The following is an 18,650-nucleotide window of genomic DNA, read 5'->3' on the forward strand; positions in this document are numbered from 1 at the left end:
AGGCCTACTGTATCATCAATCACACTGTTACTGTAGGCCTACTGCATCATTTATCACACTGTTACTGTAGGCCAGCTGCATCATCTATCACACTGTTACTGTAGGTCTACTGCATCATCTATCACACTGTTACTGTAGGTCTACTGCATCATCTATCACACTGTTACTGTAGGCCTACTGCATCATCTATCACACTGTTACTGTAGGCAAGCTGCATCATCTATCACACTGTTACTGTAGGTCTACTGCATCATCTATCACACTGTTACTGTAGGCCTACTGCATCATCTATCACACTGTTACTGTAGGCAAGCTGCATCATCTATCACACTGTTACTGTAGGTCTACTGCATCATCTATCACACTGTTACTGTAGGCCAGCTGCATCATCTATCACACTGTTACTGTAGGCCAGCTGCATCATCTATCATACTGTTACTGTAGGTCTACTGCATCATCTATCACACTGTTACTGTAGGCAAGCTGCATCATCTATCACACTGTTACTGTAGGCAAGCTGCATCATCTATCACACTGTTACTGTAGGCAAGCTGAATCATCTATCACACTGTTACTGTAGGCCTACTGCATCATCTATCACACTGTTACTGTAGGTCTACTGCATCATCTATCACACTGTTACTGTAGAACTACTGCATCATCTAAAACACTGTTATTGTAGGAGTACTGCAGGATCTATAACACTTACTGCAGGCCTACTGTATCATCAATCACACTGTTACTGTAGGTCTACTGAATCTTCTATCACACTGTTACTGTAGACCTACTGCATCATCCATCACACTTTTACTGTAGGCCTACTGCATCATTTATCACACTGTTACTGTAGGCCAGCTGCATCATCTATCACACTGTTACTGTAGGCCTACTGTATCATCAATCACACTGTTACTGTAGGTCTGCTGCATCATCTATAACACTTACTGCAGGCCTACTGTATCAATCACACTGATACTGTAGGACTACTGCATAATCTAAAACACTGTTACTGTAGGACTACTGCATAATCTAAAACACTGTTACTGTAGGACTACTGCAGCATCTAAAACACTTACTGTAGGCCAGCTGCATCATCTATCACACTGTTACTGTAGGACTACTGCATCATCTAAAACACTGTTACTGTAGGCAAGCTGCATCATCTATCACACTGTTACTGTAGGCAAGCTGCATCATCTATCACACTGTTACTGTAGGCAAGCTGAATCATCTATCACACTGTTACTGTAGGCCTACTGCATCATCTATCACACTGTTACTGTAGGTCTACTGCATCATCTATCACACTGTTACTGTAGAACTACTGCATCATCTAAAACACTGTTATTGTAGGAGTACTGCAGGATCTATAACACTTACTGCAGGCCTACTGTATCATCAATCACACTGTTACTGTAGGTCTACTGAATCTTCTATCACACTGTTACTGTAGACCTACTGCATCATCCATCACACTTTTACTGTAGGCCTACTGCATCATTTATCACACTGTTACTGTAGGTCTGCTGCATCATCTATAACACTTACTGCAGGCCTACTGTATCAATCACACTGTTACTGTAGGACTACTGCATAATCTAAAACACTGTTACTGTAGGACTACTGCAGCATCTAAAACACTTACTGTAGGCCAGCTGCATCATCTATCACACTGTTACTGTAGGACTACTGCATCATCTAAAACACTGTTACTGTCGGCCTACTGCATCATCTAAAACACTGTTACTGTAGGACTACTGCAGCATCTAAAACACTTACTGTAGGACTACTGCAGCATCTAAAACACTGTTACTGTAGGACTACTGCAGCATCTAAAACACTGTTACTGTAGGACTACTGCAGCATCTATCAGTAGCCTCTGATCCATCAATCAGCCATCCATCAGCCACCCATCCCTCACCTTGTCAGCCACCCTGTAAAACAGATGTGGGATAGGAAGTGTGGCAACGTGCCAGCTGCCACCCAGAGACACCACCAGCCAGGCAGAATGGTGATGGGTATTTGCGGTGGCTGACCAGAATCATAATCATATTCCAGATGACTAGTTCTCTGACCTAGTCAGTAATATCCAAAATATGCTCATGTAAATACACTGTGTACTGGTCCCTGATCTTAGCATTATTGGGTTTCAGAGAAGCACTTTATGAACATGGTGTTATTACATATTTAATGAACTGCTGGGACAAACTACAGGTGAAGAACAGACTGCTGATCAAAACAGGTTTTTAATTCTGTTTAGTCCCCACACTCCCTCAATGGTCATTTTTCTCCCCCACCCCCTCAACAGTCTTTACTCTGCCTTATTTATTCATCACTGCTACAGTTATTGTACATAGCATATAGTGCCATTTATATTCATATTGTTGGTGTTTTTATTACCATTTAGATCATTTTAATTAACTTAGTCCTGCATCTTGGAACTCGAAGCCTAAGATTTTCACTGTACCCAGCAATCACACCTGCAACCCTGTACATGTGACTATTAAACACTGAATCTGAATGTTGCTAAGTGAAAAAGTCCTGATTAATCTCATCCCTCATTAAACAATCAAATTCCTGGGTAGTATTCACTAGAAACCAAACGGAAGAAAATAGACCTGAACTTTTCCAATAAGAAACGGTAATTTTCGTTTACAACATTTTTTCAGTTGCGAAACATTTTGCTACGGTGTGCATTAATGAATACAATCCTGCTGAATGAAACCCACCTAGAGGGGAGACTTAATTCATTATGACACGTTATCTTATTTACAGCTTTATTCAGACTGGCTTCTATAGAGAAGATAAACGAGCTAACCAGGCTTAATGAGCTGAGATGATGGAAGGTGGCACCGTGGGGCAGGATACTGCCTTATAGCATCACAACACAGTGTTGCAGCATCTGTCTGATAGGAGGTTCATTATTCTCCTCCACGGGACAGTGTGCAGTTGATGTGTCAGAATGGATTTGAGCCCTTTAAGACCCAGGAGTGGTGTTCCATCATCTAGGTTGCATCCCAAATGGCACCCTATTCTCTATACTGTAACGTCCAGTACTACTTTTGACCAGGGCCCATAGTGCACTATATAGGGTGCCATTTGGGACATAACCTAGTCTAGATCGAGGGATGGCCAACTTCAGTTCTCAGCCATATTTATCCTTTAGTTTATCTAGGCAAGTCAGTTAAGAACAAATTATTTTTCACAATGACAGCCTAGGAACAGTGGGTTAACTGCCTTGTTCAGGGGCAGAACGACAGATGTTTTAATTATCAGCTCAGGGATTTGATCTAGCAACCTTTCGGTTACTGGCCCAAAGCTCTCACCACTTCGGCTACCTGCCCCCCAAAATACCCTAGTTATTCATAACACTAGCTAGATTCAACATGCCAGTCCATAAGTTCAGGATGCATGTACACATCAAGATCATGTGTACAAGGTTTTTACATGGCCTCATACGATAGATCACTATGGTCAAGTTCCTTCCCAAGTACATTGCAAATACATGCAAGATCTTACAATGCCTGGATAGGTACTGTATTTTTAACACATCAGCTAACCACATCATATGATATCACCATCTGATGCCCGACTGCATAGTCGATGATGACGACATAGCACGCAACCATTGGTTGACTCAATGCAATGCCTGCAAATCTAGTCGGGCAGGAACTTGACCTATATCTCTCTTCCCGTCCTACTCCACCTCTTCCTACTCCTCCTTTCATCCTTTCATCCACTCATCATTGTCAACCTGATCCTACTTGACTCTGCTCTCAGTCGCTCCACGTCGCTCTCTCCATTGTTCTGTAATCAGACTGGTCTCTGTTCAGAGTCCTGACCCTCTAAATCATTCATTCATACATACAGGAGAGACACGATTAGCATTATATTAGCATTATGCTAAAATGTTCCCTCCATCCCACTGTCTCTCTCCGATTGAGGCCGTGCTGCTACAGTATGTGTTCATCCAACCTCAAGTGAACTGTGGGGATATGAATCAGACAGATGCAGCCCTGTACACTCATATTGTGCATCCAAAATAGCACTCTATTCTCTTTATAGTATACTGGTCAAAAGTAGTCCACCGTATATGGAATAGGGTGCCATTTGGGATGCATTCTACATCTCTACCCTAGCCTGCTTGTGTCTGTTTTCCATTACAGCAATCACCTTTTTAGATTCCATTTTTGCTCTTTAACAATCCCTAATTGAGTGTTATGCTATTCCTTCTAGTTCTCATGCATTGTAGTTTGTCCTGCCTGATGACAGGGACGTGTTAATGGAACCATTAGTTAGAGGAGAGGAGACATTACTCAGAAAGAAACATAATGTTCTCGATACAGAACTGTTCACCATCATACACACTGCTTCATCATTACAAGGGGCACATTAAAAACACACCTCCTGACATGCAGCACTAAAAACCATCACATGAAACACAGTATGTTCACACATGGAACTCTATTCCAATAGTTCACTACTTCTGACCATAGGGCTCTGGTCAAACATAGTGCACTATATAGGAAATAGGGTGCCATTTGTGACTCAAATACAATTTCCACTTCTACAAGGAGTTGATGGATGATGGTTAATATAGACAGTTTTTCCATCCAACACATCTCTCTACAAATGAAAGCTATCATATGAAACAACTATAGCCTATTAGGACTGATATTTCACCATTTACCCAGATATATTAGACAGGAAGCCTAAGAGGCCAAATGGGAACTATTAGTGAAATATGATGGTTGAATGGACTGGTTCCATCTTCATACCTGCAATAGCTACCATTAAAGTTGCCTCTTATGCTTCTACATCTGCATTGCTTGCGGTTTGGGGTTTTAGGCAGGGTTTCTGTACAGCACTTTGTGACATCGGCTGATGTAAAAAAAAAAAAAAGGCTTTATAAATACATTTGATTGATTGATTGGTGAAGTCTGAACTAGGCATCAGCCACAGTTAGGATTTACTGTTACTACCAGCCTTCACTAGCCGATGTCCACCTATATATATGTCCACCTATATATATATACACATACATACACACACACACACACACGTCTATGTCAAATCAATCAATGAAATGTATTTTATAAAGCCATTATAACATCAGCATATATTGAAGACTTGTTCGCCACAGAGGAATCTTCCCCATTGAAAATGATCACAATTTAGTCTCAATTTCACACGGAGTGCCAAGTTCAACTCCACTAAGCTGAAGCCTGTCAACAGATTGGTCCATCTCCTGGAAACATTCATATCATGTTTCCAATTTGAGCTACTGCCATCCCTGGGGTCCATATGGTCATGATAATGGGTGGTATTGTGGTGGCTGATAACATATTGTGGAAGAGCTATGCTCACCACAGAGCAAAAGGGTCAGTCTGTGAACACCACGGCATGAGTCTGCACCTGATGCAGAGGGGCTGTAGACAGTGTGCTGGGGATATCTGGTGTGTTTCTTGTTTCCCTGGTGATTTATTTTTACCTTTATTTAACTAGGCAAGTCAGTTAAGAACAAATTCTTATTTTCAATGACGGCCTGGGAACAGTGGGTTAACTGCCTGTTCAGGGGCAGACAGATTTGTACTTTGTCAGCTCAGGGGTTTGAACTTGCAACCTTCTGGTTACTAGTCCAACACTCTAACCACTAGAGCATGACAGAGCATACAGGTGGAATGGGTCTTGCAGCCAGACCACAGCAGCACACATCTCTGCCCTGTACCTGCTATAGACACATGCATGAAAACACAGACAGACAGACAGACAGAGACAGACAGACACACCCCACTGGGCACAGACGTCAGTTTAACATCTAGTTTTGATTGACATTTGGTTTGTCAACTGACGTGAATTCAATGTGAAATCAACAACAAATGTCACCATGTCATTTAGGTTAAAAACTTGGGTGAAACAAAATAGGAAAAGCCCTTAGATTGATGACTTTCTGCAAATTCTATCAGTTTTCCCACCTTCATTCAACATCACTTATTTTGGGGGTTGAAATAACGTGGAAACAACGTTGGCTCAACCAGTTTTTGCCCAGTGCGACACCTTCTGTGGTCCCATCCACCACATCAGATCGGGGCACCATGTATCTGATCTGATGTGTTCTAAATATTGCAAATGGGTCATGTTAAGTTAGCTGTCATCTTCAGATGTTGAAATGTTGTCTAACAAGCACAAACTCAAATGAGGAAACAGTCACACTCCATAAGAGTTCAGAGTAACGCCTCAATCCCTAATAAGAATGAACCCCATCTCTAATAACACCCTATCTGTAATCTCAAGTTACATGTTCTCTAGACTACAATATCAGACCTGTACAGAACAGAACACATGCAGCAGCAGCAACCCCCGTTTTGCCAGGCATCGAGTCATCCACTTAGACCCGTACCCTTTATTATGGTGCTACAATGTAGCACTCTGTGCATGTTGATGATGTGTTTGTTGCATGTGTAAAATGCTGTTTCTGAAATGGTTTATATTTCCTTACCAGGTTGAGCACAGTCTCCACGATATCCCTGTTGCTAACCTCCCCCACCTGGATCAATCCGATCAGAACCGCGAATTTCATCTTGATATTCCGGATGGGCACCTGCGGGTTGATTATCCCGCCCGGTAGAACCATAGAACCCGAGCCAGATACCATTATTTTCCCGGTACCAGAGCACCCTTGCTGCCCACGAGCCGGGGGGATTTCACGGTCCGAAAGAGACACAGCTCCCGGCATCTTCACCGCCGGCCTCTCACTTGTCGTGTCCATTCAACCAGATCGATATCACCTGCTTTAATCGCTGTTCAACTGCATCAATTAATTAGGATACAAAATAGAAGATTCTGGAAGAACCTGACGAAAGGGAAACCCCTATATTGTTTACATCCACTCTCTCTGCCGTGCCCGAATAGGAACCGCAATCTGGTAACAATTTATTGAGTGTAGAACGAGCAGTGTCCTTCCTTGTACTCAGACGTCTTCTGGTAATCTGAACAGATTGAAGCTGAACAGCGCCGCAACCGCTGCAGGGTCTCTGGGCTATGGCTCGGTCATGTTGCCCCCTGCCTGCGGGAAGAAGCGCGTCACATGAGGTGTATGTAATCTTAGGAGAGAATACTTTAAAGGGATTCAACAAAGCCCTTTACAGTTGAATTGGTTGTGAATCAGTCCATCTTTGTGGTTGTATTGCTGTCTAAACTTAATTTATCAAAGCAGTAGCCAATAGAAGGGAGGAAAAGGTTACTCAAAAGCTTTTTAGTGAAAGCGCCAGTAAACACAATAGAGAAAGCACCTTATTAAAGATTGTGAAAAGCTATGCGGGTAGTTTGAATAATTATTTTTTATTAAAGGTAGCCTAAATACAAGTGGCACTCTATTTATCTTTATAGTCCACTAGGCTCTGGTCAAACGTGCACTAAATAGGGTCCGGTTTGCGACTCATTTTCAAAGTTATACGAGTCATACAATGGGAGGACACGATTCTTAACATTTCTTTTTACTTCCAGACAGCTTCACCGTAGTATATCATTCATTCTATTGAACCATTACTGCACCAAATGTTGGAAAATAAAATAATACGGAATTACTGTACCTTTCCTGTTTAAATTTAAGTCATTACAATAAATCATTTGAATTAATCACCCTTATTCCTTGTGTAATTTATGCACAAAACCACAATCACACACACAGAAAGAGAGAAAGAGAAGACACACATGCACGCACACAGACAGCATAAATGACTGCACTGTCAGAGCTAGAAACACACACATATCGCTACACCCGCAATAACATCTGCTAAACATGTGTATGTGATTTAATTTGAATTGACACACACACACACAAGTCAGGGTAAGGCTGTCTACTTGTCTTTTATTTAATTATGTAAATAGGACTCCTGGTGTCTCGCAGCTCATTGAACAGTCCGTAGATGTGGAAGTGACATTGGAGAGTCTTCCTGCAGAACCACAGAAGAGCAGACAGAACAGAAATAACAGGTTTGGGGGAAGTTACTAATATTGTGTCCCTAATGTCACTCTATTTCCTATATAGTACACCTCTTTGGACCAGGACCCATAGGGCTCTGGTCAAAAGTACTGTACTATGTAGGGAATAGGGGCCCCTTGGGACGGGACCCTGGTCAAAGTAATGCACTATATAGGGAATATAGTGGCATTTGGGACACCAAATAAATCTGTAACCTTATGAATCCAGTCTGTTTGATGAAGCTGTATTGTTCAGAAATCAGATGATGCTATATAGTGGATAAATTAATACATTATTTCAATGAATATGGGAGGAAACTATATATATATATATATATGGCCCAATCCCAAATCTACCCCTAGAACAGGGGTGCCATACTTCATTCCACAGAGGGCCGAGTGTCTACGGGTTATTGATTTTTCCTTTCAATTCAGACCTAGACAACCAGGTGAGGGGAGTTCCTTACCTATTGTTGAACTTAATTAACCAATCAAGTACAAGGGAGGAGCGAAAACCCATAGACACTTGGCCCTCCGGGGAATTAGTTTGACACGTGTGCCCTAGAACCATACCCTATGCACTTGATTGGTGTATGCAGTATGGTGAAACATGTGCCTAGCAAATCAGAGTGCAACTTGGAGCTATTACCATATTTCTCTGCCTGTAAAATCCTCTCATATCGCCACAAGTCCACAGGGCATAGGGTCTAGGGGTCAATTTGGGATAAGCCATATTTTGTGATCCCTCCATCATTAATCTGATCATTTCAATAAAACATATTCCATATGTATGAAACACAAATAAAAAAAATGTACAACCCTGAGTTGAGAGATAAACAGACTGAAGGTTGTAATACACAGTATGACCACCAGGGAGCAACAACATCCTGTAAATAATAAATAATCATCATCATTTGGTGGGTGCTTATATTTGTCCTATTTCACACATGCAGAAGTGTGTATTAATACACGTGAGATTTGTAAATCGTTTTTTTTTTTTTACATATCCTAACTTCCCCTGAGACACCCTCGGAGAGTGGAGTCAAAGCCAGGGTCTGCCATTATCAACGGCGATCCTGGAGAAATTAGGGTTAAGTGCCTTGCTCAAGGGCACATAGGCAGTTTTGTCTTCCACCCTTTCAAAAACACTGGGTGCTATTTAAAGGAAATATTTCAAGTTTGGTATCACTCTGTTCTCTCCCTGATTCCATTCCACTATGTGCTCCCAGGCCTCGCTGGCCATTGTGTTCTTTTTTATTTATTCATTTATTTTTACTCCGTTTTCTCCCAAATTTCACAGTATCCTATTGGGAGTTACAGTCTTGTCTCATCGCTACAACTCCCGTACAGACTCGGGAGAGGCAAAGGTCGAGAGCTGTGTGACCTCCAAACACAGCCCAACCAAGAAGCCAGCCGCACCAATGTGTCAGAGGAAACACAGTGCACCTGGCAACCGTGTCAGCGTGCACTGCGCCCGGCCCACCACAGGAGTCGCTATTGCGCGATGGGACAAGGACATCCCAGCCTGCCAAACCCTCCCCTAACCCGGACGAAGCTAGGACAATTGTCGCCGCCCCATGGGTCCTCCGGTCGCGGCCGGCTGCGACAGAGCCTGGACTCGAACCCAGAATCTCTAGCCTCGACGGTGCTCATCTCCAGCTAACTCTGTTCTGGGCCGTTTTCTTGACCTCATCCCAGGCGGTTTTTGCCTTTTTAATCTCTTCCTCATTCATCCTTCTCCATGTCTTCTTTAGGCGGCCTGTGACTGTGTGTGGTGTTGTGGTATTCGGGAGAGAGGTATGTAAACATGATCTGGTATATTGTTGCTGTCTGTGTCCCTGACATCACATGGGTGTTCTCTATGGTGTGGAACAGCTATGTGGGGTCAGGGGTGAAAGGTCATTAGAATGCTGGGAGGCCAGTAGATTGTTATAGATGGTCTTCTTTTGGTTTTGTTAAAACAAATTCCCTGAAGATAAGTTGACTGAGAACAAAATATCATTTACTGCAACAACCTGGGGAAAAGTTATAGGGGAGAGGGAGAGGAGGGGTGATGAATGAGCCAATTGAAAGCTGGGGATGATTAGGTGGCCATGATGGAAATTTTGCCAGGACACCTGGGTTAACTGTTACGATAAGTGCCATGGATCTTCAGTGACCACAGAGTCAGCACACCTGTTTAAGGTCCCACCTGAAAGACGACACCCTACACAGGGCAATGTTCCCAATCACTACCCTGGGGTATTAGGATCTGTTTACTGCTTATTTTTACCAGAAGTAAGAATGACTGGCCCTCCAACACCACTTTCAGCAGCATCTGGTCTCCCATCCAGGGACCGACCGAGTTTGACCCTGCTTAGCTTCAGAGGCAAGCCAGCAGTGAGATTCAGGGTGGTATAGAGTAAAGGTTTGGAATGCATCCCACATGGCACAAAACTAGGGCTTTGGTCAAAAGTAGTGTACTATGTAGGAAATAGGGTGCCATTTGGAATGTGAAGTAGAAAACACAACATGTGAGGTGAGGTGTTGACTAGCAGAACATACAACTCTGAAAATAAACAAACTACAAGTGGAGTGAAAAGAGAGCGACTTTCAACTAAGCAAATTCCCTTAGAGCAATTAAGTTTCTATTCTAATCCATTCTAATTGCATTTGTCTGTGTAAAAATAAACACGCAATATAAACGTTTCATAAACATTTTTTACGTTGTTTAATTAAAAAATCTTGTCTCTGGAACTAAACTGAAGCTCAGTCCAGCCAGCTCTCTACAGCAGGTCTGGAGATCAAACCTGAGTCACATGGGCTCCTTCCCAAATGGCATCCTATTCCCTATATAGTGCACTACTTTTGATCAGAGCCCTACGGGGGTTCTGCTAAAAAGTGGTGCACTGTATAGGAAATAAGGTGCAAACATAGTTTTCAACCTTAAACACTAAGGTCATATAGAATAACATTACAGCCATTCAGACACACACAGCACTGTTAAAGCCCAGTAAAACCAGCTTACAGATTAGTACCGTATGAATTACAATAACAATGATGCAATGCTGGAATCAATATATAAGTTGTAGCATTAAGCCTTTCAAATATACAGTATATACAGCTAGTATGCTTGCATGTATGTTTTCACACACACAGATATATACAGACACATGCGTGCACACACAGCATATCTAACATAAAGCATGACATTTTACATGAATAAAATAACATACAGCTTCCCAGAAGCTTTGAAGAGCTTAAATGTCCTAGACATAACTGTAATACTAAATACTAATGGACATTGGGAGCATCATTATGTTCTCCTTTCGGTCATAATAATACAAATAATAATAATAATAATAGGTTAATTATAATAATTTTATAATAACATCCTAATAACATCTTAATAACATCCTGCACCTAAGAAGGTCTTCTTGTGTCTTTGTGCAGAGAGTCCAGAGAAGCTCCATACTCTCTTCGGTCTCTGTGTTCTGGCATCACATGTCAAGACAGACCAACATGAGTGTTAGCCGTGCACAGTAACAGCAGATCACCTGCTGGGGTTCAACAACCGGTGGTGATTAAACATGTGGAATCGTGGGGAAATAAATCGAAAATGACGACTGATGTTCGGCGGTCAGATGCGATAGGGCGGCCACCCCCTGGTTTTAACCATTCCTCAGCATGGTCTATTTTATTCTTTAGCGCTGCAGCTCTGCCTATTGGCTTCAGGACTCTATGAATATATACTCCTCAAGCACCAGACATGGTTGGAAGGCATGGATGGGTCTAGCACCAGACATGGTTGGAAGGCATGGATGGGTCTAGCACCAGACATGGTTGGCAGGCCATGGAAGGCATGGATGGGTCTAGCACCAGACATGGTTGGCAGGCCATGGAAGGCATGGATGGGTCTAGCTCCAGACATCATTCTCTAGTGTAACAGACGTCACTGTGCTTCCTTGGTATAGCTTCCTCACTCACAAATCCTTACTGGACCAGCATCTTGACAACGTCTTAGCCAACTTCGCTACCGAAAAGTTAGCAGTTCGATAGCACATGTGGAGACATTTCAGGCTGGGGAGTCTAGGGTCTAGTTCCCTCCAGGTATGTGTGGGTCTAGCTCTATGGATGGAAGACTCTAATGTCAGATCTTGGTCTCTGGCCCCTCTGTGCTGATTGGTTGGAAGGAGTTGCGAATACGAGCAGCTTCAGCAGCACAGAGGTGACCAAAGGCCTTGTTGTACCACTCTGGACTCCTCCCCCTGGATCAACAACAACACATGGTCAGGTTCAAACAAAACCAACAACAACAACTACAACAACTACACAATCTTCTGAAAATAAGTAACTATATTTATACAGTATATGCTAAGGTATGTTAGGTGTGGACTCACTTGAGGTCCACCCTGCAGATGTGAGTGAGTCTGGACTTCCCAGAGCCGCAGGGTTCTAGAAGGTAGTTGGACTCTAGAACCACGGCCCTCACCCCACCGACCCGGGGACAGTCCTCATGTTCTACAGACACACAGACCAATGCGCACGTCCCCTTGGGAAGGTCAGTCCTCCACGACCTGACAGAAAGAGACAGAAAGAGAGACAGAGTCAGCTTCATTCAGTACAGACAGGTAGAACAGACAGGGCTTTATGTTGATGTGTGCTCTACAGAAACAACAAACATAGCATTTAACATGCTCTTGGGGATTCACCTAAGTTGAAATGTAAATGTCAAAATTCTAAATAGAAACACGCACACGCAAACCCACACACTCACCGTAGGACCAGGAAGTCTCTGCTGGGGTGTGGGGGCATGCGGTTGAGGACATAGTGGAACACCTCAGTGTGTCTGTCCAGAGTCTCAGCTACCTTCCACTGCAGCAGGTCCACGTCCCACAGGTGGCGCTCTCGCAGCACGCGGTTCAACAAAACCGAGGGAGGGGCCTCCACCTCTACCGCCACACGCCACTGCCGCAAAGGGTTCCCATCACCTACCTTCTTACAGTAGAGCTCAGTGTTGTCTGAGCTGGTGCAGGACACCCAGCCCTTAGCCTTCTCTCTGGCCTCCTTCAGGAGCTCCTGCAGCCTGCTCTCTACGTAGCTCTGGTACAGGTTCTGCGGTCTGGTCTCGGAGTGTGTCTGGCAGGGTCTGGCCTCTGTCTGGTAGGACGCATCGTCCTCCTCCTGCTGTCTACAGAGCTCCTCTAAGGTGGGAGCGTGAAGGTCCGCCTCCACGTACGAGTTCCTGGACTGAGTCACCATCTCGTGAGGAATCTGATTGGTCGGAGAAGAAAGATCAATCAGAGATCAGGTCGCTATGGATAAGAGTGTCTGATAAATGACAAAACATGTTTTTAAATGGTTCGATAACACATAAAAGGATGAAGGAATAATGCTTTATATCTTACCTGTCAGCAGGTATGAGCCTTTTTAATGTTTTATAATGAGACTTAGATACATTGGATTTCATAAAAATGTTCTAAGGCATGTTAGTAGCATTGTTGATTAGTAATGAAGTATTCTATTCAGGTCTATTACCTCAAACAGTCGGTTGCACTCTATGATCATGTGGGCGAGTCCCTGCGTCGCGGCAAGGTTCTCATTCAGGTCCTTCTGGTCGGGCCGGCCTGTTGTGTACTTTCTCTGCATGGCCCTGAGGATCATGAATAACAGTTACTTACACAGCAGAGGATCATGGGTAATGAGACAATTATGAACACAGCAGCCAGAGTTCATCAGCCGAGGTGCCAAATGAACACATTAACTTTTTCCCTCTCTCCCACTGAATACAGGTAGTTAACCTCCCTCCCATCCCTCTCTCTTCTCTCCCTCCCATCCCTCTCTCTCCTCTCCCTCCCATCCCTCTCTCTCCTCTCCCTCCCATCCCTCTCTCTCCTCCCCCTCCCATCCCGCTCTCTCCTCCCCCTCCCATCCCGCTCTCTCCTCCCCCTCCCATCCCGCTCTCTCCTCTCCCTCCCATCCCTCACTCTCCTCTCCCTCCCATCCCTCACTCTCCTCTCCCTCCCATCCCTCACTCTCCTCTCCTCTCCCTCCCACTCCTCTCCCTCCCATCCCTCACTCTCCTCTCCTCTCCCTCCCATCCCTCACTCTCCTCTCTCCTCTCCTCCTCCTCCCTCCCTCCCTCCCTCCCTCCCTCCCTCCCTCCCTCCCTCCCTCCCTCCCTCCCTCCTCCTCCCTCCCTCCCTCCCTCCCTCCCTCCCTCCCTCCCCCCCTGCCATTGTCTCCCTCCTCCCTGCCATTCTCTCCCCTCTCTCTCTCTCTCCTCTCCCTCCTCCCCTGCCATCCCTCTCTCTCCTCTCCCTCCCATCCTCTCCCTCCTCCCTCCCATCCCTCTCCCTCCTCTCCCTCCCATCCTCTCCCTCCTCCCTCCCATCCCTCTCCCTCCTCCCTCTCCCATACCTCTCTCCCTCTCCCCTCCCTCTCTCTCCTCCTCTCCCTCCCCCTCCTCCCTGCCATCCTCTCCCTCTCCCTCCTCTCCCTCCCCCTCCTCCCTGCCATCCTCTCTCCCATCCTCTCCCTCCCCCTCCTCCCTGCCATCCTCTCTCCCATCCTCTCCCTCCCCCTCCTCCCTGCCATCCTCTCCCTCTCTCTCCTCTCCCTCTCTCTCCTCCCTCCCTCCCATCCTCTCCCTCCCCCCGGTCATCTCCCTCCTCTCCCTCCCTCCGGTCATCTCAACATCTCTCTCTGCATGCTGTCCCTTTGATCCTGTAATCCTTAAAGAATCACTCCCACCAGTTAGTTAAATGAGAGATTTCTGTTTGTACACAGCGTGATGTCATAAAACACTGTTTTAAAGAGTACCCTGGAACTCCAGAACCTTCTTAATAAAAACAGGCCAGAACCAAATAGCCAGTCTACTGTAGTTAGTTATTCCACTGTAGTTGACCCCTGAGCCAGACTCCCCCTGGTTAACATCAATCTTCATAGAGACCTAGTTAGGAGGACATCACCACTGGCGTGTCTATAAGGAGGGCATACTGTATATAGGATCATTATTTATTATAGAGCACAGCAAGGTGACCCAAATACAAGACCCAGTGGGTTATAGTTGTATCAGTCTATTATACACACTTCTGGAGGAACAGTCCATGGTGCCTCGTTTGGTCTTACTTTAGGGCTGATCAGGTGATGTTTGTGTGTGTGTGTGTGTGTGTGCGCGCGTACCTGGGTGAGAGGTTGTCCTTCTTCAGGATGTTGAGGTGGAACAGGGACGGGGCCAGACACACAGCGATGTTCATGGGAGTCATCTGGTTCTCCTCCACAGAGGAAGTAACATCAGACAGGAAGCAGAGCAGCATCTGGAGCACCTCCCTGTTCTCGTCTGACATCAGCATGATGGCCGTCTGCACAGCCTGCAACCGCTGGTCCTTAGGAACATCTGGAGGGAGGACAGGGAGGAATCGATTGAGGGAGTGAGGAATAGAAGGAGGAGAGAACAGGAGAGGAGAAGAGAGGAGAGAGAGGGAATGAGAATGAGACAGAAATAGTGGTTGGAATTTCCAACCATGAGAGAGATACCGTAGTATGATTTGTCTGTCTGTGTGTGTGTGTGCATGGCGCGCGCGCGTGTGTGTGTGTATCAGTCCTTACACTGGTAGATGTGTAGGAAGGTCTCTCCCAGCTTGCTGGTCAGTAGAGGTTCAGGCAGGTCTCTGAAGAACTGTTTGACCATGTCTGCTACGTCGTACGCCGACTGGTCCTCGTAGCTGACATCATCAGGAGACGACTCATTCATCTGTCTCAGCGCCTGGATACGAGACTTCACACCAGACTTACGGAACAGACCCACCTACAGACGGAGTAGAGCAGAACGTTTAGACAGACAGACAGACCTGGTCTACACACTGACAGACTGACCGGTTCTACGGAGAGTGAGACTGACAGTCTACAGTCTACTGACAGTCTACCTGGTCTAGACACTGGCTCCTGAGGTATCGGAGGGCCTGCTGCAGACTGAGGGGGAGGGGCTGACCAGAGCGCTGGACGTGAACGATCAGAGGAACACCAAACACATTCTTGTCCTTGTAGTCAGGAACCTTCAACCTCTTCATGAACTTTGGAACTGACCTGACAGAGAGACAACACAGGATGAGTCCCATGTCTACTCACACACAGGAATAGGGTGCAGCCTTGACAGGCTTAGCTTGAATGATTGATAGTGCTCACCAGGTCCATCCGTGTTTGTTGGACATGGAGTATTTCTCCATGATGGCAGTGAGGCGGAGGAGAGAGAACTTCTGCAGCAGGCTGAGCTGGCCTGCTGATTGGTTGGTGATCTGGAGCGAGGCCACTGAGTGGCTGAGCCGGTTGGACATCTGGAAGCTGGGCCATCGCAGACTAATGCCAGAGAGAGAGAGGACAACAGTTAGTATACGTTCCAAATTGCACCTTATTCCCTATATATTGCACTACTTTTGACCAGATCCCCAGAGGAAAGTATGCAGGGAAAAGGTGCATTATGTAGTGAATAGAGTGCCATTTGGGATGCAAGCTTGGACAATGATGTCAACTTGAAAATTTGTAAATGTATCAAACTACTGAAACTGGCCACAAATCATTCACTAGACTTCACCTCTAAAAGGCGGACGTTTTGAGTAAGTATTCAGCACTGTCAGTATGGAAATAACGACAGGATAAGGATTTCTACAAGGAGCTAAAAACTGAGATGTTAATAATAATTTGAGGACTATGATTCTTACCGGTTGGGTCTGGTTAGTGATGCTCCCACCCCTGAGTCCCTCCTCTCTCCATGTCCTGTACAGTGAGTCTCAATGAGGGACACGCCGTCTCTGTCCCCGTCACTGGATGTGCTCTGTCCCTCCAGAACAGACGTCCCCTCAAAGTCCAGCGTGATCTGGCTGGATGACTTCAGACCTGCAGGCTGGATCCCCTGTCCGTCCAGGCCTGCAGAGGGCAGAATGTTCTTGGACCAGCGGTCCACTATCTGCTGCAGGCCGTTGACGTGCTGCAAGATGTCATCCAGGTGGGGGAACAGGTCTTCCTTCTCCAGGTCCAACAGGTCTCCAGTAGAGGCATAGAGGTGAGACCCAGGGACGTTGTCGTACACACTGATCCTACTGCCCCGTGGGCAGAACTGGGTGAGCGGACGGTGGTAGAACTCCCTCGGGTTATAGGTAGGGTGGGGGTTGGACTGGGGCTCCAGGGGATTGACGTGGTCGCTGTGGCAGGGGACAGAGGCCCCCAGGATGGGGGAGAGGCTCTCTATGGACAGGGCCTTGGGGAAGGTGCCAGGCTTGTGGTCTTTGGGGATGTGGACCACCAGGTTCTCGTAGGAGCGGAACTCGTTACGCTGATTGTGTTCGGCCACGCCCCTCTTCCCCTGGGCCACGCCACCGATCCGCTGCAGGCTGGAGAACATGGCCAAGTCCTCCAGATACATGCCACTGCGCTTGGCGTCGGACCGGTCAGTCCGCTGGGAGTGGGGCTTCCTCTCCTGCAGACTGGGGGATGAGACAGTGCTGCCGCTGGAGTGGCTGCCCTCGCTGCTGGAGGGGCACTGGGGGGTTAGCCCTAGGATAGGTCCCCCAGTGGTTACCTCCGCCCCCGACCTGTCCCCATTGGTGATCTCCACGCAGCGCAGCGTCTTCAGGGCCTGTGGCTCTGTCTGCAGTACCGGAGCGCTGATCACCAGCTTCTTGCAATGCCCCCTACCCAGCGTGTCCCGGGAACGTAGGGTCTCCATGCGGTGCAGGAAGTCCTTGGCTCGGGTCCGTCCAGCGCGCCCGTTTTTGGCGGGCAGGGAGCCGTAGTAGGGGAGGTGCTTGGGGAGGTGTGGTAGGGTAAGGGAGGTGGAGTCAGGTTCAGGCATCGCTGCAGAGTCGTAGTAGTTCCGGTTAGAGCTGTCAGAGTCCTCTGTGCTCACAGCCTGGTGGCCACTCCCCTCACTGCTCTCACTGTGGAGAGATGAGACCTCTGGTTCGCTGAGGTCAGTTAGAACACTCTCGCTACTGGTGGTGGTCTGCAGACCCTGCCCCTCCCCCTCCCTGGGACTATGCCCCTCCCCCTTTAGTCTGGACCAGCGGCGGCTCGTACACTCAAACGTCCATCTGTCACTGATGGCAAACAGGTCCTCCTCATCAGAGTCTTCACTCTGAATACACAGGAAGACAAGACAAAATCAATTATCAACACATGATCACCTAGTCAGGTAGAAATCTAAACCTGTTAACAGTTACATGAACACACTCATCCGAGTCTTCCCTCTGGACACACAGGAAGGGAGAAGACCCATAGCGCTGTCAGTACACCGTTATTAACACATGGTAACAAGATACAATCCGACTGATTGGTTGCAGTTATAAGCTGATGGGACAGCTGTATCTAGATATTTTGATTGTGAGATCTGTGAGGGTGTGACATCACATCCTGTCTGTATCTGTATCTGCTCCAGGAAGGAGAGGCAAATGTCATTTGCGTTTTTTTCCAAACTGTAAAAAACGGAGCCAGAGGATGTGTCTGTTCAGTTATAATCACATTACAGTTCTATATGGATCACATAGTCATGACGATATAACAGCACGTATCTGGTTCTACAGCCATAAATAAACACATAGGAAACATCCTGAAGCCTAGAGGGGCTTCTCTCCACACTGAAGGAAGAGGTGATGTGTGCGTCCCAAATGGCACCCTATTCCTTATACTACACT

The 18,650-nt window shown here is 46.2% G+C and overlaps 2 protein-coding genes across 5 annotated transcripts in view; both read right to left on the reverse strand.

Moving 5' to 3' along the window:
* The window catches only part of LOC118396847 (neurobeachin-like), a 372,037-nt gene extending 364,994 nt beyond the window's left edge, over nt 1-7,043 (reverse strand). For both annotated transcript variants that reach the window (XM_052467492.1, XM_052467491.1), the window contains exon 1: nt 6,500-7,043. In XM_052467492.1, the coding sequence (XP_052323452.1) occupies nt 6,500-6,769 (270 nt within the window). In that variant the 5' untranslated portion in view covers nt 6,770-7,043. The remainder of the gene's footprint in view (nt 1-6,499) is intronic.
* A 4,715-nt stretch (nt 7,044-11,758) lies between these two features.
* The window catches only part of LOC118397367 (stAR-related lipid transfer protein 13-like), a 107,108-nt gene continuing 100,216 nt past the window's right edge, over nt 11,759-18,650 (reverse strand). For all 3 annotated transcript variants that reach the window (XM_052467493.1, XM_035792029.2, XM_035792028.2), the window contains 9 exons: nt 16,683-18,094; nt 16,150-16,320; nt 15,891-16,050; nt 15,574-15,772; nt 15,148-15,361; nt 13,501-13,615; nt 12,740-13,236; nt 12,363-12,539; nt 11,759-12,230 (listed from right to left, as the gene is read on the reverse strand). In XM_052467493.1, the coding sequence (XP_052323453.1) occupies nt 12,113-12,230; nt 12,363-12,539; nt 12,740-13,236; nt 13,501-13,615; nt 15,148-15,361; nt 15,574-15,772; nt 15,891-16,050; nt 16,150-16,320; nt 16,683-18,094 (3,063 nt within the window). In that variant the 3' untranslated portion in view covers nt 11,759-12,112. The remainder of the gene's footprint in view (nt 12,231-12,362; nt 12,540-12,739; nt 13,237-13,500; nt 13,616-15,147; nt 15,362-15,573; nt 15,773-15,890; nt 16,051-16,149; nt 16,321-16,682; nt 18,095-18,650) is intronic.

Source organism: Oncorhynchus keta, chromosome 18 (assembly GCF_023373465.1).
Source record: "Oncorhynchus keta strain PuntledgeMale-10-30-2019 chromosome 18, Oket_V2, whole genome shotgun sequence".
NCBI classification, from domain to species: Eukaryota; Metazoa; Chordata; class Actinopteri; order Salmoniformes; family Salmonidae; genus Oncorhynchus; species Oncorhynchus keta.